This window comes from Oncorhynchus keta, unplaced genomic scaffold (genome assembly GCF_023373465.1).
Source record: "Oncorhynchus keta strain PuntledgeMale-10-30-2019 unplaced genomic scaffold, Oket_V2 Un_contig_17738_pilon_pilon, whole genome shotgun sequence".
NCBI lineage: Eukaryota > Metazoa > Chordata > Actinopteri > Salmoniformes > Salmonidae > Oncorhynchus > Oncorhynchus keta.
The window spans coordinates 57725-78941 of record NW_026280550.1 but is presented as its reverse complement, the minus strand read 5'-3'; the positions used below and the strand labels follow the sequence as shown (position 1 = coordinate 78941).

The 21217-nt window shown below is 45.9% G+C and overlaps 1 protein-coding gene and 4 long non-coding RNA genes across 15 annotated transcripts; 2 read left to right on the top strand and 3 right to left on the bottom strand.

Moving 5' to 3' along the window:
* The first annotated feature begins 2696 nt into the window (after positions 1–2696).
* Positions 2697–6131, top strand: LOC127919872 (uncharacterized). The gene is made up of 3 exons (XR_008104337.1): positions 2697–2892; positions 3005–5130; positions 5678–6131. It is a non-coding gene; the product is annotated as an uncharacterized LOC127919872 (long non-coding RNA).
* A 14-nt stretch (positions 6132–6145) lies between these two features.
* Positions 6146–6641, bottom strand: LOC127919871 (uncharacterized). 2 transcript variants are annotated; one of them, XR_008104335.1, is made up of 3 exons: positions 6535–6641; positions 6346–6480; positions 6146–6294 (listed from the first exon to the last, which is right to left on the bottom strand). It is a non-coding gene; the product is annotated as an uncharacterized LOC127919871 (long non-coding RNA). The 2 variants fall into 2 exon arrangements; XR_008104336.1 differs by having other exon boundaries at positions 6346–6453.
* A 3396-nt stretch (positions 6642–10037) lies between these two features.
* On the top strand, positions 10038–11521 carry LOC127919875 (uncharacterized). 7 transcript variants are annotated; one of them, XR_008104346.1, is made up of 6 exons: positions 10038–10108; positions 10460–10529; positions 10652–10721; positions 10780–10814; positions 11194–11228; positions 11463–11512. It is a non-coding gene; the product is annotated as an uncharacterized LOC127919875 (long non-coding RNA). The 7 variants fall into 7 exon arrangements; XR_008104344.1 differs by lacking the exon at positions 10780–10814 and having other exon boundaries at positions 11463–11515; XR_008104342.1 differs by lacking the exon at positions 11194–11228 and having other exon boundaries at positions 11463–11515.
* A 2347-nt stretch (positions 11522–13868) lies between these two features.
* Positions 13869–15003, bottom strand: LOC127919874 (uncharacterized). Of its 4 annotated transcripts, none has more exons than XR_008104339.1 (5): positions 14882–15003; positions 14660–14771; positions 14271–14604; positions 14048–14214; positions 13869–13935 (listed from the first exon to the last, which is right to left on the bottom strand). It is a non-coding gene; the product is annotated as an uncharacterized LOC127919874 (long non-coding RNA). The 4 variants fall into 4 exon arrangements; XR_008104341.1 differs by having other exon boundaries at positions 14327–14604; XR_008104340.1 differs by having other exon boundaries at positions 14938–15003.
* A 2281-nt stretch (positions 15004–17284) lies between these two features.
* Positions 17285–18365, bottom strand: LOC127919873 (uncharacterized). Its single transcript, XM_052503730.1, has 5 exons — positions 18304–18365; positions 18092–18218; positions 17897–17974; positions 17702–17740; positions 17285–17584 (listed from the first exon to the last, which is right to left on the bottom strand). Exons 1-5 carry the CDS (start codon positions 18363–18365, stop codon positions 17285–17287), a joined length of 606 nt encoding a protein of 201 aa, XP_052359690.1.
* Positions 18366–21217: the final 2852 nt, after the last annotated feature.

Genomic DNA, 21217 nt, shown 5'->3' with positions numbered 1-21217 from the left:
TGTCTCCCATCTTACTCATTACAGGGTTAAAGTAGATTTGGAGCAGTTAAAGTTAGATTTGAGCAGGTTAAAAGTAAGATTTGAGCAGGGTTAAAAGTTAGATTTGAACAGGATTAAAGTTAGACGGGAGCAGGGTTAAAGTTAGATTTGAGCAGGGTTAAGGCCAGTTAGATTTATCAGGGTTATCCAGGTTAGATTTATCCAGGTTAAAGTTCCAGGGTTAATTATCCAGGGTTAATGTTGACATCCAGGGTTAAAGTTAGATTTATCCAGGGTTAATGTTAGATTCATCCAGGGTTAATGTTAGATTCATCAGGGTTAATGTAAGATTTGAGCAGGGTTAATGTAAGATTTGAGCAGGGTTAAAGTAAGATTTGAGCAGGGTTAAAGTAAATTTGAGCAGGGTTAAAGTTAGATTTGAGCAGGGTTAAAGTTAGATTTGAGCAGGGTTAAAGTTAGATTTGAGCAGGGTTAAAGTAAGATTTGAGCAGGGTTAAAGTAAGATTTGAGCAGGGTTAAGTTAGATTTGAGCAGGGTTAAAGTAAGATTTGAGCAGGGTTAAAGTAAGATTTGAGCAGGATTAAGAGTTAGATTTGAGCAGGGTTAAAGTTAGATTTGAGCAGGGTTAAGTAGATTTGAGCAGGGTTAAAAGTTAGATTTGAAAAGGTTAAGTTGGGTCAGGGTTAAAGTTAGATTTGAAAAGGGTTAAAGTTAGATTTGAGCAAGGTTCAAGTTAGATTTGAGCAGGGTTAAAGTAAGATTTGAGCAGGGTTAAAGTTAGATGTGAGCAGGGTTAAAGTAAGATCTGAGCAGGGTTAAAGTTAGATGTGAGCAGGGTTAATGTTAGATGTGAGCAGGGTTAATGAGATTTGAGCAGGGTTAATGTTAGATGTGAGCAGGGTTAATGTTAGATTTGAGCAGGGTTAATGTTAGATTTGAGCAGGGTTAAAGTTAGATTTGAAAAGGGTTAAAGTTAGATTTGAGCAGGGTTAAAGTTAGATTTGAAAGGGTTAAAGTTAGATTTGAGCAAGGTTCAAATTAGATTTGAGCAGGGGTTAAAGTAAGATTTTGAGCAGGGTTAAAGTTAGATGAGCAGGGTTAAAGTAAGATCTGAGCAGGGTTGAAGTTAGATGTGAGCAGGGTTAATGTTAGATGAGCAGGATTAATGTTAGATTTGAGCAGGGTTAATGTTAGATGTGAGCAGGGTTAAAGTTAGATGTGAGCAGGGTTAATGTTAGATTTGAGCAGGGTTAAAGTTAGATTTGTTAGATGAGCAGGGTTAATGTTAGATTTGAGCAGGGTTAAAGTTAGATTTGAAAAGGGTTAATGTTAGATGTGAGCAGGGTTAATGTTAGATTTGAGCAGGGTTAATGTTAGATGTGAGCAGGGTTAAAGTTAGATTTGAGCAGGGTTAATGTTAGATGTGAGCAGGGTTAATGTTAGATTTGAGCAGGGTTAATGTTAGATGTGAGCAGGGTTAAAGTTAGATTTGAAAAGGGTTAAAGTTAGATTTGAGCAAGGTTCAAGTTAGATTTGAGCAGGGTTAAAGTAAGATTTGAGCAGGGTTAAAGTTAGATGTTTAAAGTAAGATCTGTTAGGGTTAAAGTTAGATGTGAGCAGGGTTAATGTTAGATGTGAGCAGGTTAATGTTAGATTTGAGCAGGGTTAATGTTAGATGTGAGCAGGGTTAATGTTAGATTTGAGCAGGGTTAATGTTAGATTTGAGCAGGGTTAAAAGTTAGATTTGAAAAGGGTTAAATAGATTTGAGCAGGGTTAAAGTTAGATTTGAAAAGGGTTAAAGTTAGATTTGAGAAGGTTCAAGTTAGATTTGAGCAGGGTTAAAGTAAGATTTGAGCAGGGTTAAAGTTAGATGTGAGCAGGGTTAAAGTAAGATCTGAGCAGGGTTAAAGTTAGATGAGCAGGGTTAAAGTAAGATGTGAGCAGGGTTAATGTTAGATGTGAGCAGGATTAATGTTAGATTTGAGCAGGGTTAATGTTAGATGTGAGCAGGGTTAAAGTTAGATGTGAGCAGGGTTAATGTTAGATTTGAGCAGGGTTAATGTTAGATGAGCAGGGTTAATGTTAGATGTGAGCAGGGTTAATGTTAGATGAGCAGGGTTAAAGTTAGATGTGAGCAGGGTTAATGTTAGATGAGCAGGGTTAATGTTAGATTTGAGCAGGGTTAATGTTAGATGTGAGCAGGGTTAAAGTTAGTTTGAGCAGGGTTAATGTTAGATGTGAGCAGGGTTAATGTTAGATTTGAGCAGGGTTAATGTTAGATGTGAGCAGGGTTAATGTTAGATGTGAGTAGGGTTAATGTTAGATGAGCAGGGTTAATGTTAGATGTGAGCAGGGTTAATGTTAGATGTGAGCAGGGTTAATGTTAGATGTGAGCAGGGTTAATGTTAGATGAGCAGGGTTAATGTTAGATGAGCAGGGTTAATGTTAGATGTGAGTAGGGTTAATGTTAGATTAATGTTAGATTAATGTGAGCAGGGTTAATGTTAGATGTGAGCAGGGTTAAAGTTTATCTCACAGGTCATCAGTTGTGACTCTACTGTGTTTTCTGTTTGACAGCTCTGTGTGTTGTGGAGTCAGCTGGCACTAAGGAAGTGGTGGGAGGACATGTCATGTTCGGCTGCTCGTTCACGTTGGCAGGAACCAACAACAAATACTTCTGCAAGGGACATGTTCTGGTAAAGACATTCTGGTTAAAACTAATGGTAGCAAGAATGTAACTCAAGATCGATACAGTATAGAAGACAACAGAGATGGAGTCTTCTATGTGACCATCAAGAACCTGATGAAGACAGACTCTGGGACCTACTGGTGTGGAGTGGAGAGATATGGCCTAGACTCATACCAAGAGGTGCATCTCACAGTTACAGATGGTAAGTGAATTCTCCATATGAATTGTTATCTAGTAATTCACTTCCTGACTTATTTCCTGACATGAAGTTGTTTCAGTATTGGTGTTTATCTGTACTTTCTATTGACTCACAGCTCCTCCCACTTCTACAACCTCACCTGTCACCTCCCGACGCCATGTCTCCACATCCCTTCTAAACCTCTCTACAACCCTCCCAAACCTCTCTACAACATCCTCTAACCTCTCCACAACCCTCCCAAACCTCTCTCCAACATCCCCAAACACCTCCTCAACCCTCCCAAACCACATCAGTGGTCACCTATCAAGAGCTGGTATGATGAATCTCTCATCTTAGACATTACAATTAATATGTTGTGATATGAAATGCTGTAATGCTGGATGAAAATCAATTGTTCCTGTTCAATCATTGGACAAATGTCACTACTTCTCTCTCGCTTTCTCTTTTTACTCAATCTCTCTCTATCTCTCTTTGTTTTCACTCAATCTCTCTCTATCTCTCTGACACCCCACCTCTCTGTCTGTTTCTCTCTCTCTCGTTCTTTTTTCACTCCCTGTCTCTTTCTCTGTCCCTCTCTCTCCCTCTCATCTAGATTCTCCTCAATAGGAATACTCTCTTGCAGGACAGAGTGCTGTTAAGTTTCATGTATACTGATTTCAGTGGTGCCTAATATATAATGGTGTTCTATTATGTTGTAGCAGGGACTATGTTGTCATGGGGATGCAGGAAGTGATGCAACATTTGACGTTTTGGGAAAAGCAGCTGCTGACACCATGGTTACTATGGTCACTATCTTACTCAGTCTCTTCCTTTATATTTATCATCCCATAACTAGCAAGATAGTGAAGTCTCTTCCTTTATATTTATCATCCCATAACTAGCAAGATAGTGAAGTCTCTTCCTTTATATTTATCATCCCATAACTAGCAAGATAGTGAAGTCTCTTCCTTTATATTTATCATCCCATAACTAGCAAGATAGTGAAGTCTCTTCCTTTATATTTGTCATCCCATAACTAGCAAGATAGTGAAGTCTCTTCCTTTATATTTGTCATCCCATAACTAGCAAGATAGTGAAGTCTCTTCCTTTATATTTATCATCCCATAACTAGCAAGATAGTGAAGTCTCTTCCTTTATATTTATCATCCCATAACTAGCAAGATAGTGAAGTCTCTTCCTTTATATTTGTCATCCCATAACTAGCAAGATAGTGAAGTTTCTTCCTTTATATTTATCATCCCATAACTAGCAAGATAGTGAAGTCTCTTCCTTTATATCTGTCATCCCATAACTAGCAAGATAGTGAAGTCTCTTCCTTTATATTTATCATCCCATAACTAGCAAGATAGTGAAGTCTCTTCCTTTTTCACACCTTTATTTTCACTGCTCCGTCTGTCTGTCTTCTTGCCTGTTGGTCTGTCTGTCTTCTTGCCTGTCTGTCTGTCTTTCTGTCTGTCTGCCTTCTTGTCTGTCTGTCTGTCTGTCTGTCTGTCTGTCTGTCTGTCTGTCTGTCTGTCTGTCTGTCTGTCTGTCTGTCTGTCTGTCTTTCTGTCTGTCTGTCTGTCTGTCTGCCTTCTTGTCTGTCTGTCTGTCTGTCTGTCTGTCTGTCTGTCTGTCTGTCTGTCTGTCTGTCTGTCTGTCTGTCTGTCTGTCTGTCTTTCTGTCTGTCTGCCTTCTTGCCTGTCTGTCTGTCTTCATGCCTATCTTTCTGTCTGTCTGCCTTCTTGCCTGTCTTTCTGTCTTCCTGCCTTACTGAAAAACCAACTGATCGAATGAACGTTGTAATTCATGTTATCTATAATCTATACAGTCCTGTCTGTCTGTAGGACCATACAACTGACTACCATCCAATCTATCTTATCTTATTGACTGATCTATCCACCAGTCTACCATCCAACCGACCAAATGACAGTTGTATCCATCTATGATATTTATAGTCTGGAAAGCATCGGGTTTGCAAAAATCTGGTTATTTTAGCAAACTGACCTGCTTTGTTCAACCCTCATAAAGTCTCTCCTCCTGTCTGTGGTCAGGTCTGATGGTATCTATGATATATACAGTACTCTGTAAAGTCTCTCCTCCTGTCTGTGGTCAGGTCTGATGGTGGTGTGGACCAGTGTTGGTCTGGTAGTCATGGTGACAGTGTTAGGTCTGGTCCTGCTCCTGTTCTACAGACAGAGGAGAGGAACCAGGGGAACACCACCAGTCTCCTCCAACACACAACCTGACCCTGCTGGAGAGGTGAGAGATACAAGGGGGGTGTGTGTGTGTGTGTGTGTGTGTGTGTGTGTGTGTGTGTGTGTGTGTGTGTGTGTGTGTGTGTGTGTGTGTGTGTGTGTGTGTGTGTGTGTGTGTGTGTCCATGATAACTTGTAGTGTAGAGGTGATAGACAGGGAGGTGGTAAACTAAACATTAAGGGTTGAGTGTGTGAGTCTACAGCCTCTAGTGGGATTCTACTGTAGTCTGTTATCAGTCCTCAATCTGTCAACTGGAAGAACCTCCTACAAACAACACTTGTTCATTAGACAGCTCAGTTTCAACACATGATGGATTCTCAGACTCATAGGCTGCGTTTACACAGGCAGCCCAATTCTGATCTTAATGATGGGTCTTTTGACCAATCACATTATATATTTAGCCAATTAAAGGGCTGCCTGTGTAAATGCAGCCATATTAACAATGTAGTTCTTCATTGACATGTTTTGGTTTGAACCTTGACTCACGTTGGTTGAGTTTTTCCATATTGACCATGTATGTATGTAGTAATCCTCATTGGTTCTTTATGCAGGTTGTCTGTGTGTACGAGGAGATCAGAGACAGACAGACAGACACACTTCCTGTGGTCATCTCTTCAGTCTACTCTACTGTCAAATCACCTACCAACTCTACAATCTACCCTACTGGTCATTCCTCTACAACCTGCCCTGCTGGCCAAGCCTCTACAACCTACCCTGCTGGCCAAGCCTCTACAATCTACCCTGCTGGCCAAGCCTCTCTAACCTACCCTGCTGGCCAAGCCTCTACAACCTACCCTGCTGGCCAAGCCTCTACAACCTACCCTGCTGGCCAAGCCTCTACAACCTACCCTGCTGGCCAAGCCTCTACAACCTACCCTGCTGGCCAAGCCTCTACAACCTACCCTGCTGGCCAAGCCTCTACAACCTACCCTGCTGGCCAAGCCTCTACAACCTACCCTGCTGGCCAAGCCTCTACAACCTACCCTGCTGGCCAAGCCTCTACAACCTACCCTGCTGGCCAAGCCTCTACAACCTACCCTGCTGACCAAGCCTCTACAACCTACCCTGCTGGCCAAGCCTCTACAACCTACCCTGCTGGCCAAGCCTCTACAACCTACCCTGCTGACCAAGCCTCTACAACCTACCCTGCTGGCCAAGCCTCTACAACCTACCCTGCTGGCCAAGCCTCTACCCTACCCGCTGGCCAAGCCTCTACAACCTACCCTGCTGGCCAAGCCTCTACAACCTACCCTGCTGGCCAAGCCTCTACAACCTACCCTGCTGGCCAAGCCTCTACAACCTACCCTGCTGGCCAAGCCTCTACAACCTACCCTGCTGGCCAAGCCTCTACAACCTACCCTGCTGGCCAAGCCTCTACAACCTACCCTGCTGGCCGAGCCTCTACAACCTACCCTGCTAGCTCTGCCACAGGTCTTCCACAGATTCATGTGTAACTGCATAGGTGGAGTGTGTTTGAAAGTGGGCGTTGACACATAAGTGGGAAGAGCAACATCAATGGGTCTATGGAAAACAACTAAACAACAAACTGCCCAGCTAATTGGGCAGTTTGTTGGCCACTTAATGTCTATTTGAGTGGCTGCTTGCTGCTTCCTTGTAGTATTTTAGCTAACCCTAACTCTTTTCCTAACCTTAACCTGATTTTCCTAACCTGTCACGTTATCCTGAATGGCAATGTACATTTTCCTAACCTGCTATTTTATTTCTACTAACCTCCCACGCGTTATCCTAACCTGCCATGTTATTCTACTGTTGACTTCCCAAAGATGATATAAATCCATATTCTACTGCAGATCAACCAGCTTCTCTCATCTACTCCAGTGTGGATCTACCTACAGATTCTAGAGTCTCTTCATGTCCTCCAACAGCCAGTGGAAACCAGGATGATTCCATCTATTCTACAGCCCAGCTACCCAAAGATACTGTAGAATCTACAAGATACCCTACCTCTCTAAAGACACTAGAAGATGCCCTCTACTCTACAGCCCAGCTACCCACAATAATGTAGAATCTACAAGATACCCTGCTGTGCACCTCTAAAGACACTCCAGAAGATGCCATCTACTCTGCAGCCCAGCTACCCAAAGATACTGTAGAATCTACTAGATACCCTGCTGTGCACCTCTCTAAAGACACTCCAGAAGACACCATCTACTCTACAGCTCAGCTACCCAAAGATACTGTAGAATCTACAAGATACCCTGCTGTGCACCTCTCTAAAGACACTCCAGAAGATGCCCTCTACTCTACAGCTCAGCTACCCACAATAATGTAGTACTATAGAATATATACAAGGAATGTGTCCCAAATGACACCCTATTATCTATCCCCCATATGGACCCTGGTCAAAGGCAGTGCTCTATAGGAACAAGGTGCCATCTGGGAAGAAGAGAAGCTCCTGTAGAGAGATTTACATTTACATTTAAGTCATTTAGCAGACGCTCTTATCCAGAGCGACTTACAAATTGGTGCATTCACCTTATGACATCAGTGGAACAGCCACTTTACAATAGTGCATCTAAATCTTTTAGGGGGGTGAGAAGGATTACTTATCCTATCCTAGGTATTCCTTAAAGAGGTGGGGTTTCAGGTAGAAGGTGGTGATTGACTCCGCTGTCCTGGCGTCGTGAGGGAGTTTGTTCCACCATTGGGGGCCAGAGCAGCGAACAGTTTTGACTGGGCTGAGCGGGAACTGTACTTCCTCAGTGGTAGGGAGGCGAGCAGGCCAGAGGTGGATGAACGCAGTGCCCTTGTTTGGGTGTAGAGCCTGATCAGAGCCTGGAGGTACTGAGGTGCCGTTCCCCTCACAGCTCCGTGGCAAGCACCATGTTCTTGTAGCGGATGCGAATGCTTCAACTGGAAGCCAGTGGAGACGTGAGAGTGACGTGAGAGAACGTGAGAGAACTTGGGAAGGTTGAACACCAGACGGGCTGCGGCGTTCTGGATGAGTTGTAGGGGTTTAATGGCACAGGCAGGGAGCCCAGCCAACAGCGAGTTGCAGTAATCCAGACGGGAGATGACAAGTGCCTGGATTAGGACCTGCGCCGCTTCCTGTGTGAGGCAGGGTCGTACTCTGCGGATGTTGTAGAGCATGAACCTACAGGAACGGGCCACCGCCTTGATGTTAGTTGAGAACGACAGGGTGTTGTCCAGGATCACGCCAAGGTTCTTAGCGCTCTGGGAGGAGGACACAATGGAGTTGTCAACCGTGATGGCGAGATCATGGAACGGGCAGTCCTTCCCGGGAGGAAGAGCAGCTCCGTCTTGCCGAGGTTCAGCTTGAGGTGGTGATCCGTCCTCCACACTGATATGTCTGCCAGACATGCAGAGATGCGATTCGCCACCTGGTCATCAGAAGGGGAAAGGAGAAGATGAATTGTGTGTCGTCTGCATAGCAATGATAGGAGAGACCATGTGAGGTTATGACAGAGCCAAGTGACTTGGTGTATAGCGAGAATAGGAGAGGGCCTAGAACAGAGCCCTGGGGGACACCAGTGGTGAGAGCGCGTGGTGAGGAGACAGATTCTCGCCACGCCACCTGGTAGGAGCGACCTGTAAGGTAGGACGCAATCCAAGCGTGGGCCGCGCCGGAGATGCCCAACTCGGAGAGGGTGGAGAGGAGGATCTGATGGTTCACAGTATCGAAGGCAGCCGATAGGTCTAGAAGGATGAGAGCAGAGGAAGAAGGGTTGTCACCACAGAGCCGCCATCTTGGAATGACATTAAAAAAACAATCCCTTTCATGTTTCAAATCCTCCTTGACACATTGTATTAAAACAGCTCATGTGGTTTTACTGTATATAATGTATGTAAAATATGAACATCTGGCTTTAAAATCACTTTTATCTCCAGATTTTGTGAAAGTCAACCAACATCATTGTAAATATTTGTGTAAATATGAATTATGTGTTTGTCAAATCTTGTCTTCATTTAGTCTGTTATAATAATGAAGACAGTAATACCATAAGAGTCCGTTCTACCTTTGAGATTTACATATCTATTGTGTATGTATATACACTGTGCCTTTTTAAGCATTTCATTAAAACATCAAAATAGTCAAGTGCGTGTTTATGTGTGTGTGTGTTTCTTTATGTGCTTGAGTGTGTGTGTAGTGTGTGTTTGCCAGTGTGTGTGTGTAGTGTGTGTTTGTCAGTGTGTGTGTGTTTGTTTATGTGCTTGAGTTTGTGTTTGTAGTGTGTGTTTGTCAGTGTTTTCTAGTGTGTGTGTACAAGTGTGTCTGTGTGTGTGTGTGTGTGTGTGTGTGTGTGTGTGTGTGTGTGTGTGTGTGTGTGATTGTCAGTGTGTTTGTGCACATGTAAAGAAAGAGGAAGAGTCTTCTAGACTTGAACCGCCTGACTGACACACCACAGAGAGAGCAGACTCGTAGTGTGACAGCAGTACTGTACGGTGTAGTGAAGGTACTGTAGCAGGAGTAGTGTAGTGAAGGTACTGTAGCAGGAGTAGTGTAGTGAAGGTATTGGAGCAGGAGTAAAGTACGGTGTAGTGAAGGTACTGTAGCAGGAGTAGTGTAGTGAAGGTACTGTAGCAGGAGTAGTGTAGTGAAGGTATTGGAGCAGGAGTACTGTACGGTGTAGTGAAGGTACTGTAGCAGGAGTAGTGTAGTGAAGGTACTGTAGCAGGAGTAGTGTAGTGAAGGTATTGGAGCAGGAGTACTGTACGGTGTAGTGAAGGTACTGTAGCAGGGGGTGTAGTGAAGGTACTGTAGCAGGAGTAGTGTAGTGAAGGTACTGTAGCAGGAGTAGTGTAGTGAAGGTACTGTAACAGGAGTAGTGTACGGTGTAGTGAAGGTACTGTGAAAGAAGTAGTGAAGGTACTGTGACAGGAGTAGTGTAGGGTGTAGTGAAGGTACTGTAACAGGAGTAGTGTAGTGAAGGTACTGTAACAGGAGTAGTGTAAGGTGTAGTGAAGGTACTGTAACAGGAGTAGTGTAGGGTGTAGTGAAGGTACTGTAACAGGAGTAGTGTAGTGAAGGTACTGTGACAGGAGTAGTGTAGGGTGTAGTGAAGGTACTGTGACAGGAGTAGTGAAGGTACTGTGACACGAGTAGTGTACGGTGTAGTGAAGGTACTGTAACAGGAGTAGTGTAGGGTGTAGTGAAGGTACTGTAACAGGAGTAGTGAAGGAACTGTGACAGGAGTAGTGTAGGGTGTAGTGAAGGTACTGTAACAGGAGTAGTGTAGGGTGTAGTGAAGGTACTGTAACAGGAGTAGTGTAGGTGTAGTGAAGGTACTGTAACAGGAGTAATGTAGGGTGTAGTGAAAGTACTGTAACAGGAGTAGTGTAGGGTAGTGAAGGTACTGTAACAGGAGTAGTGCAGGGTGTAGTGAAGGTACTGTAACAGGAGTAGTGTAGGGTGTAGTGAAGGTACTGTGAAAGGAGTAGTGAAGGTACTGTGACAGGAGTAGTGTAGGGTGTTAGTGAAGGTACTGTAACAGGAGTAGTGTAGTGAAGGTACTGTAACAGGAGTAGTGTAAGGTGTAGTGAAGGTACTGTAACAGGAGTAGTGTAGGGTGTAGTGAAGGTACTGTAACAGGAGTAGTGTAGGGTGTAGTGAAGGTACTGTAACAGGAGTAGTGAAGGAACTGTGACAGGAGTAGTGTAGGGTGTAGTGAAGGTACTGTAACAGGAGTAGTGTAGGGTGTAGTGAAGGTACTGTAACAGGAGTAATGTAGGGTGTAGTGACGGTACTGTAACAGGAGTAGTGTAGGTGTAGTGAAGGTACTGTAACAGGAGTAGTGCAGGGTGTAGTGAAGCTGTGTAACAGGAGTAGTGTAGGGTGTAGTGAAGGTACTGTGAAAGGTGTAGTGAAGGTACTGTAACAGGAGTAGTGTAGTGAAGGTACTGTAACAGGAGTAGTGTAGGTGTAGTGAAGGTACTGTGACAGGAGTAGTGTAGGGTGTAGTGAAGGTACTGTAACAGGAGTAGTGTAGTGAAGGTACTGTGACAGGAGTAGTGTAGGGTGTAGTGAAGGTACTGTGACAGGAGTAGTGAAGGTACTGTGACACGAGTAGTGTACGGTCTAGTGAAGGTACTGTAACAGGAGTAGTGTAGGGTGTAGTGAAGGTACTGTAACAGGAGTAGTGAAGGTACTGTGACAGGAGTAGTGTAGGGTGTAGTGAAGGTACTGTAACAGGAGTAATGTAGGGTGTAGTGACATTTACTGTAACAGGAGTAGTGTAGGGTGTAGTGAAGGTACTGTAACAGGAGTAGTGAAAGGAGTAGTGAAGGTACTGTGACAGGAGTAGTGTAGGGTGTAGTGAAGGTATTGTGAAAGGAGTAGTGTAGGGTGTAGTGAAGGTACTGTAACAGGAGTAGTGTAGGGTGTAGTGAAGGTACTGTAACAGGAGTAGTGTAGGGTGTGTAGTGTAGGCTCTGGAGAGTCTTACGGTTGTGGGCCGAGCAGTTGCCTTACCATGCGGTGATACAGCCCGTCAGGATGCTCTCGATTGTGCATCTGTAAAGTTTGTGAGTGTTTTCGGTGACAAGCCAAATTTCTTCAACCTCCTGAGGTTGCGCCCTCTTCACCACGCTGTCTGTGTGGGTGGACCATTTCAGTTTGTCCGTGATTTGTACACAGAGGAACTTAAAACTTTCCACCTTCTCCTCTGCCGTCCCGTCGATGTGGATAGGGGGGTGGTCCGTCTGCTCTTTCCTGAAGTCCACGATCATCTCCTTTGCTTTGTTGACGTTGAGTGGGAGATATTTTCCTGACACCACACTCCGAGGGTCCTCTCCTCCTCCCTGTAGACCATCTTGTTGTTGTTGGTAATCAAGCCTACCACTATAGTGTCGTCTGCAAACTTGATGATTGAGTTGGAGGCGTACATGGCCACCCAGTCATGGGTGAACAGGGAGTACAGGAGAGGGCTGAGAACGCACCCTTGTGGGGCCCCAGTGTTGAGGATCAGCAGGGTGGAGATGTTGTTTCCTACCCTCATCACCTGGGGGCAGCCCATCAGAAAGTCCAGGACCAGTTGCACAGGCGGGATCGAGACCCAGGGTCTCGAGCTTAATGACGAGTTTGGAGGGTTCTATGGTGTTAAATGCTGAGCTGTAGTCGATGAACAGCATTCTTACATAGGTATTCCTCTTGTCCAAATAAGATAGGGCAGTGTGCAGTGTGATTGTGATTGAGTCGTCTGTGGACCTATTGGGGCGGTAAGCAATTGGAGTGGGTGTAGGGTATCAGGTTGGGTGGAGGTGATATGGTCCATGACTAGTCTCTCAAAGCACTTCATGATGACAGAAGTGAGCTCTATGGGGCGATAGTCATTTAGCTCAGTTACCTCGGCTTTCTTGGGAACAGGAACAATGGTGGCCCTCTGGAAGCATGTGGGCACAGCAGACTGGGATAGGGACTGATTGAATATGTCCGTAAACACACCAGCCACCCGGTCTGCGCTCTGAGGACACGTCTATGGATGCCGTCTGGGCCGGCAGCCTTGCGAGGGTTAACACGTTTAAATGTTTTACTCACGTTGGCCACGGTGAAGGAGAGCCCACAGGTTTTGGTAGCGGGCCGTGTCAGTGGCACTGTTTTGTCCTCAAACACAGTGCCACTGCTGCTATGGTGACCAGTGAGCTGAGAAGCAAAGACTTTCAGTGTTTCCCTAATGCTGCCATCAATCCACAGTTTCTGGTTAGGGAAGGTTTTAATAGTCACAATGGGTACAACGTCACCGATGCAATTACTAAGAAAATCACTCACCGAGTCAGTGCATACATCAATGTTGTTGTCTTAGGTTATATCCCAGTCCACATGATCGAAGCAATCATGAAGCGTGGAATCCGATTGGTCGGACCAGCGTTGAACAGACCTGAGCACGGGCGTTTCCTGTTTTAGTTTCTGTCTATAGGCTGGGAGCAACAACAATGGAGTTATGGTCAGATTTGCCAACAGGAGGGTGGGGGAGGGCTTTGTATGTGTCGCAGAAGTTAGAGTAGCAATGATCCAGAATGCTGCCAGTTCGAGTTGCGCATTTGATATGCTGATAAAATTTAGCGAGCCTTGTTTTCAGATTAGCTTTGTTAGGTCAGGTGTACAGAAGGACTTGAGCGCCTGTATGTTGTTATGATTACACCATGAGTCATTAATTAAAAAGGCATACACCCCCGCCCTTCTTCTTACCAGAGAGATGCTTGTTTCTGTCGGCGCGATGCGTGAAGAAACCGGGTGGCTGTACCGACTCTGACAACATATTCAGAGTGAGCCATGTTTCCGTGAAACAGAGAATGTTACAGTCTCTGATGTCTCTCTGGAAGGCAACCCTTACTCGAATTTCATCGAACTTGTTGTCAACGGACTGGACATTGGCGAGTAGTATACTCGGGAGCGGAGAGCGATGTGCCTACGAAGCCTGACCAAAAGACCGCCCCGTCTGCCCCTTCGGTTGTTTTGGGTCGTCTACTGGGATCAGATCCATTATCCTGGGTGGTGGTCCGAACAGAGGATCCGCTTCAGGAAAGTCGTATTCCTGGTCGTTATGTTGGTAAGTTGACGTTGCTCTGATATCCAATAGTTCCTCCCGGCTGTATGTAATAAGACTTCAGATTTCCTGGGGTCACAATGTAAGAAATAATACATAAAAACAGAACACTGCATAGTTTGCTAAGAACGTGAAGCAAGGCAGCCATCTCTGTCAGCGCCATCTTACCTTCAGTAAAGACTCTGATTCTAGTAACCCCCCAGACACTCCCCCAACAGCTGTAGACACCTCATAATGTACTGCACCATTAAACACTCTGCTACATAGTCTACTACTGTAGACACCTCATAATGTACTGCACCATTAAACACTCTGCTACATAGTCTACTACTGTAGACACCTCATAATGTACTGCACCATTAAACACTCTGCTACATAGTCCACTACTGTAGACACCTCATAATGTACTGCATCATTAACACTCTGCTACATAGTCTACTACTGTAGACACCTCATAATGTACTGCACCATTAAACACTCTGCTACATAGTCTACTACTGTAGACACCTCATAATGTACTGCACCATTAAACACTCTGCTACATAGTCTACTACTGTAGACACCTCATAATGTACTGCACCATTAAACACTCTGTTACATAGTCTACTACTGTAGACACCTCATAATGTACTGCACCATTAAACACTCTGCTACATAGTCTACTACTGTAGACACCTCATAATGTACTGCACCATTAAACACTCTGCTACATAGTCTACTACTGTAGACACCTCATAATGTACTGCACCATTAAACACTCTGCTACATAGTCTACTACTGTAGACACCTCATAATGTACTGCATCATTAACACTCTGCTACATAGTCTACTACTGTAGACACCTCATAATGTACTGCACCATTAAACACTCTGCTACATAGTCTACTACTGTAGACACCTCATAATGTACTGCATCATTAACACTCTGCTACATAGTCTACTACTGTAGACACCTCATAATGTACTGCATCATTAACACTCTGCTACATAGTCTACTACTGCAGACACCTCATAATGTACTGCACCATTAAACACTCTGCTACATAGTCTACTACTGTAGACACCTCATAATGTACTGCACCATTAAACACTCTGCTACATAGTCTACTACTGTAGACACCTCATAATGTACTGCACCATTAACACTCTGCTACATAGTCTACTACTGTAGACACCTCATAATGTACTGCACCATTAACACTCTGCTACATAGTCTACTACTGTAGACACCTCATAATGTACTGCACCATTAAACACTCTGCTACATAGTCTACTACTGTAGACACCTCATAATGTACTGCACCATTAAACACTCTGCTACATAGTCTACTACTGTCACTGATCTGTATGGAACAGCATTAATTAATGTTGTCATTTGTTCATGTTTTCATGTTGTCATTTAGTCATTCATTTGTGCTTTTAAATAATTCATTTATTTGATCGTTCATTTGTTAATTAGTTCAAATATTCATTTAATAATGAATTCATTAGTTTGTTCATTATTCATATTTTTTTTCATATCGTGTATTAATTTATTTGTTCGTTCATTAATCATTCGCTAGTTAAATCATCTGTTCATTCACTATTTAGTTAGTCGTTCCGTCCGTTCATTCATTATTTGTTTGTTAATTCATTCAAATTTTTATTGATTTAAAAAAAATATATATTCTTTTAATTTGTTCATATATTCATTCATGTATTTTTTGTTTGTTCCTTCATTCATCATTCGTTAGTTCAAATCATCTGTTTGTTTATTTGTTATGTTGTTTGTCAGTCATTACATTCAGCACGTCCATTCATTCATTCATCATTCGTTAGTTCAAATCATCTGTTTGTTTATTTGTTATGTTGTTTGTCAGTCATTACATTCAGGACGTTCATTCATTCATTCATCATTCGTTAGTTCAAATCATCTGTTTGTTTATTTGTTATGTTGTTTGTCAGTCATTACATTCAGCACGTCCATTCATTCATTCATCATTCGTTAGTTCAAATCATCTGTTTGTTTATTTGTTATGTTGTTTGTCAGTCCACTGTACACATGTACCACTGTCACTAGACACACAGAGCTGAGATGGAGGGACAGATGGAGAGAGAGAGAGATGAAGGGAGAGAGAGATGGAGGGAGAGAGAGATGGAGGGAGAGAGAGATGGAGGGAGAGAGAGATGAAGGGAGAGAGAGATGGAGGGAGAGAGAGATGAAGGGAGAGAGAGAGATGAGGGAGAGAGAGATGGAGGGAGAGAGAGATGAAGGGAGAGAGAGAGATGAGGGAGAGAGAGATGAGGGAGAGAGAGATGGAGGGAGAGAGAGATGAAGGGAGAGAGAGAGATGGAGGGAGAGAGAGATGAGGGAGAGAGAGATGGAGGGACAGATGAAAGGAGAGAGAGATGAAGGGAGAGAGAGATGGAGGGAGAGAGAGATGAAGGAGAGAGACATGGAGGGAGAGAGAGATGAAGGAGAGAGAGATTAAGGGAGAGAGAGATGAAGGGAGAGAGATGGAGGGAGAGAGAGATGAAGGGGAGAGAGAGATGGAGGGAGAGAGAGATGGAGGGAGAGAGAGATGAAGGGAGAGAGAGATGAAGGGAGAGAGAGATGGAGGGAGAGAGATGGAGAGGGAAAGAGATGGAGGGAGAGAGAGAGGGAGGGAGAGAGAGAGGAAGGGAGAGAGAGATGAAGGGAGAGAGAGATGGAGGGAGAGAGAGATTAAGGGAGAGAGAGATGAAGGGAGAGAGATGGAGGGAGAGAGAGATGGAGGGAGAGAGAGATGGAGGGAGAGAGAGATGAAGGGAGAGAGAGATGAAGGGAGAGAGAGATGGAGGGAGAGAGAGATGGAGGGAGAGAGAGAGATGAAGGGAGAGAGAGATGAAGGGAGAGAGAGATGGAGGGAGAGAGAGATGGAGGGAGAGAGAGATTAAGGGAGAGAGAGATGAAGGGAGAGAGAGAGGGAGGGAGAGAGAGATGAAGGGAGAGAGAGATGAAGGGAGAGAGAGATGGAGGGAGAGAGAGATTAAGGGAGAGAGAGATGAAGGGAGAGAGAGATGAAGGGAGAGAGAGATGGAGGGAGAGAGAGATGGAGGGAGAGAGAGATTAAGGGAGAGAGAGATGAAGGGAGAGAGAGATGGAGGGAGAGAGAGATGGAGGGAGGTCGCCCTCCAGTGGTAGAATAACTCTGTTTCTCTCCTCTGTAGAGAGAATAACTCTGTTTCTCTCCTCTGTAGACAGAATAACTCTGTTTCTCTTCTCTGTTGACAGCCTCCAGTCTGCATGAGTGTATGAATGTGTTTCTGTGCTATGATCTATACAGGACTCTCTCACTCTCTTTTTCTCACTGATCTCATGTTCTCTCTCTCTCTCTCTCTCTCTCTACTGTGCGATGTAGGAACAAAGATGTGATTGGTTAAGGAGGAAGAGGGAGGGGCTGTCAGACATAACATGTGGTAGGAGGGTTTGAACTAGTAGAGAGAGAGAGCGAGATGCAGAAATAGGGAACTACATAGTTGTAAGACTGCAAAGAGTGAGTGAGAGAGAGAGGGAGGGCAGAGAGAGAACATAAAGTACATGAAGTTTGTATTTAAGTTCCTAAAAGTAGAGAAGAACGGAGAAAGTTACAGACTTGGACACACAACATTATATCAGAACCTATAGACACCTGGACCAACCTGGAGAGAACACAGCATTATATCAGAACCTATAGACACCTGGAGAGAACACAACATTATATCAGGACCTATAGACACCTGGAGAGAACACAACATTATATCAGGACCTATAGACACCTGGAGAGAACACAACATTATATCAGGACCTATAGACACCTGGAGAGAACACAACATTATATCAGGACCTATAGACACCTGGAGAGAACACAGCATTATATCAGGACCTATAGACACCTGGAGAGAACACAACATTATATCAGGACCTATAGACACCTGGAGAGAACACAACATTATATCAGGATCTATAGACACCTGGAGAGAACACAGCATTATATCAGGATCTATAGACACCTGTAGAGAACACAACATTATATCAGGACCTATAGACACCTGGAGAGAACACAGCATTATATCAGGACCTATAGACACCTGGAGAGAACACAACATTATATCAGGATCTATAGACACCTGTAGAGAACACAACATTATATCAGGATCTATAGACACCTGGAGAGAACACAACATTATATCAGGACCTATAGACACCTGGAGAGAACACAACATTATATCAGGACCTATAGACACCTGGAGAGAACACAGCATTATATCAGGACCTATAGACACCTGGAGAGAACACAGCATTATATCAGGACCTATAGACACCTGGAGAGAACACAACATTATATCAGGACCTATAGACACCTGGAGAGAACACAACATTATATCAGGACCTATAGACACCTGGAGAGAACACAACATTATATCAGGACCTATAGACACCTGGAGAGAACACAGCATTATATCAGGACCTATAGACACCTGGAGAGAACACAACATTATATCAGGACCTATAGACACCTGGAGAGAACACAACATTATATCAGGACCTATAGACACCTGGAACAACCTGGAGAGAACACAGCATTATATCACGTGTGTTACTCAGAATAACGCACCTTCTAAATCGAGTTAGCAGGAGCATACAACCCCACTTTGGCGGTCGAGGAGCGCGTCCAGCAGCATGCGACCATGTTGCAACGCTCGGCACCCCCATGGATCCCGTGCTGCAGATGATGGACCGATGGGAGAGAGTTCTGCCAGCACCACCACCACTCCAACAGGCACCACAGTTCACCCCTCCTTCACCTGGTCCCAGTGGGATTCGGCTCGCGCTCCCGAGGGAGTATGATGGGACGGCTGCCGGATGCCTGGGGTTCCTATTCCAGCTGGAACTCTACCTGGCGACCATCCACCCAGCTCCTTCGGGACGTGAGAGCGTGTCCGCCCTCTTCTCCTGTCTCTCAGGGAAAGTCCTGGACAGGGCCAACGCCGTATGGGAAAGCCCCGGAGAGGGCCAACGCCGTATGGGTAAGCCCTGGAGTGGGCCAACGCTGTATGGGAAAGCCCTGGAGTGGGCCAATGCCGTATGGGAAAGCCCTGGAGTGGGCCAACGCCGTATGGGAAAGCCCTGGAGTGGGCCAACGCCGTATGGGAAAGCCCTGGAGAGGGCCAACGCCATGTGGGAAAGTCCTGGAGAGGGCCAACGCTGTATGGGAAAGCCCTGGAGAGGGCCAACGCCGTATGGGAAAGCCCTCCTGGAGAGGGCCAACGCCGTATGGGAAAGCCCTGGAGAGGGCCAACGCCGTATGGGAACGTCCTGGAGAGGGCCAACGCCGTATGGGGGGAAGAAGAAGCGGTGTAGGACCATTACGCAGAGATGGATGTGTTCCAGTTGAGGCGACGATGAGCGCACAGGAGTTCGCCTCTGACTTCCGGACCCTGGCAACCAGCGCAGGATGGAACGACAAGGCCCAGATCGATCACTACTGGTGCAGTCTGCGCTAGGACGTCCGTCGGGAGTTGGCCTGCAGGGACAACACTCTCAGGTTGGACCAGCTGGTGGAGCTGTCCATCCGGCTGGATAACCTACCAGCTGGCGGATGTCCGGATCGGAGCCTGTAAGTTCCATCCCCCAGCACCACTGCTCCAACGCCCATGAAGCTGGGAGGTGCTGCGCTTAGGGCGATCGGAGGAGGAGCCGTTCCCTGCACCATCTGTGGCCACAGAGGGCACACTGCTGGCCGATGCTGGGGAGGTTCCTCTGGGAGTCGAGGCTGCAGGCAGGGCACTCTCGTGTCACCCCAGGTGAGTCGGCACCAGGCTCACTCAGAGCCCCCTGTTGATCGCATGTTTTTTGTATACATTTTCCTGGGTTTTCCCCGCATTCCCAGCACAAGGCGCTCATAGATTCCGGCGCAGATGGGAATTTTATTGACAGAGCATTTGCCCATAGTTTAGGGATCCCCATTGTTCCTGTGGGTATTCCCTTCCCTGTGCACGCCTTAGATAGTCGTCCATTAGGGTCAGGGCTAACTAGGGAGGCCACCGCACCACTGGGCATGGTTATGCAGGAGGGTCACAAGGAGAGAATTAGTCTTTTCCTTTTTGATTCTCTTGCGTTTCCCATGACCCCACTATTTCGTGGCAAGAGAGGGCTCTCAAGGGGTGGTCACGAAAGTGCTCGGGGAGTTGTGTAGGGGTTTCCGTCGGTGCAACTACGGTGGAAAGTTGAGACGAGGTGTCCACCGTGCACATCCCCTCTGAATATGCCGATTTGGCTCTCGCCTTCTGTAAGAAGAAGGCGACTCAATTACCACCCCATCGACGGAGGGATTGTGCGATAAATCTCCTGGTAGACGCAGCAGTTCCCAGGAGTCACGTGTATCCCCTGTCACAGGGAGACGGCGGCTATGGAGACACATGTCTCCGAATCCCTGGGGTGGGGGTACATTCGGCCTTCCACTTCACCTGCCTCCTCGAGTTTCTTTTTTTGTGAAGAAGAAGGATGAAGGTCTGAGCCCGTGCATTGACTATCGAGGTATCAACCAAATCACCGTGATAGAGTCAATGCACATGGCGTTCTTCTTCACAAAATTGGATCTCAGGAGCACTTACAACCTGGTGCATAACCAGGAGGGGGATGAGTGGAAGACTGCATTTAGTACCACCTTAGGTCACTATGAGTACCTCATGCCATACGGGTTGATGAATGCTTCATCAGTCTTCCAGGCATTTGTAGACGAGATGTTCCGGGACCTGCACGGGCAGGGTGTAGTGGTGTATATCGACGACATTCTGATATACTCCGCAGCATGCACCGAGCATGTGTCCCTGGTGCACAGGGTGCTTGGTCGTCTGTTGGAGCATGACCTGTACGTCAAGGATGAGAAGTGCCTGTTCTTTCAGCAGTCTGTCTCCTTCCTAGGGTTACGCATTTCAGGGGTGGAAATGGAGAGTGACCGCATTTCAGCCGTGTGTAATTGGCCAACTCCCACCACGGCAAAGGAAGTGCTGCAGTTTCTAGGGTTTGCCAACTACTACCGGAAGTTTATCTGGGGCTTTGGTCAGGTAGCGGCTCCCATTACCTCGCTGCTGAAGGGAAGACCGGTGCGCCTGCAGTGGGTGGCTGAGGCGGACAGGCTGTTGGTCACCTGAAGGCTCTGTTTACCTCGGCTCCCATGCTGGCTCATCCGGATCCCTCTTTGGTGTTCATAGTGGAGGTGGCTAGTCCGAGGCTGGGATAGGAGCCGTGCTCTCTCAGCGCTCGGGTACGCCACCAAAGCTCCGCCCCAGTACTTTCTTTTCAAACACGCTCAGCCCGGGGGAGCAAAGCTATGATGTGGGGGACCGGGAGCTGTTGGCTGTTGTCAAGGCTCTGAAGCCGTGGAGACATTGGCTTGAGGGGGCTAAACACCCTTTTCTGATCTGGATTGACCACCGCAATCTGGCGTGGTGAGGAGACTGAACCCTCGCCAGGCAAGGTGGGTCATGTTCTTTACCCGTTTTGTTTTCACCCTGTCCTACCGACCAGGTTCCCAGAACGCCAAGGCACACGCACTGTCCCGG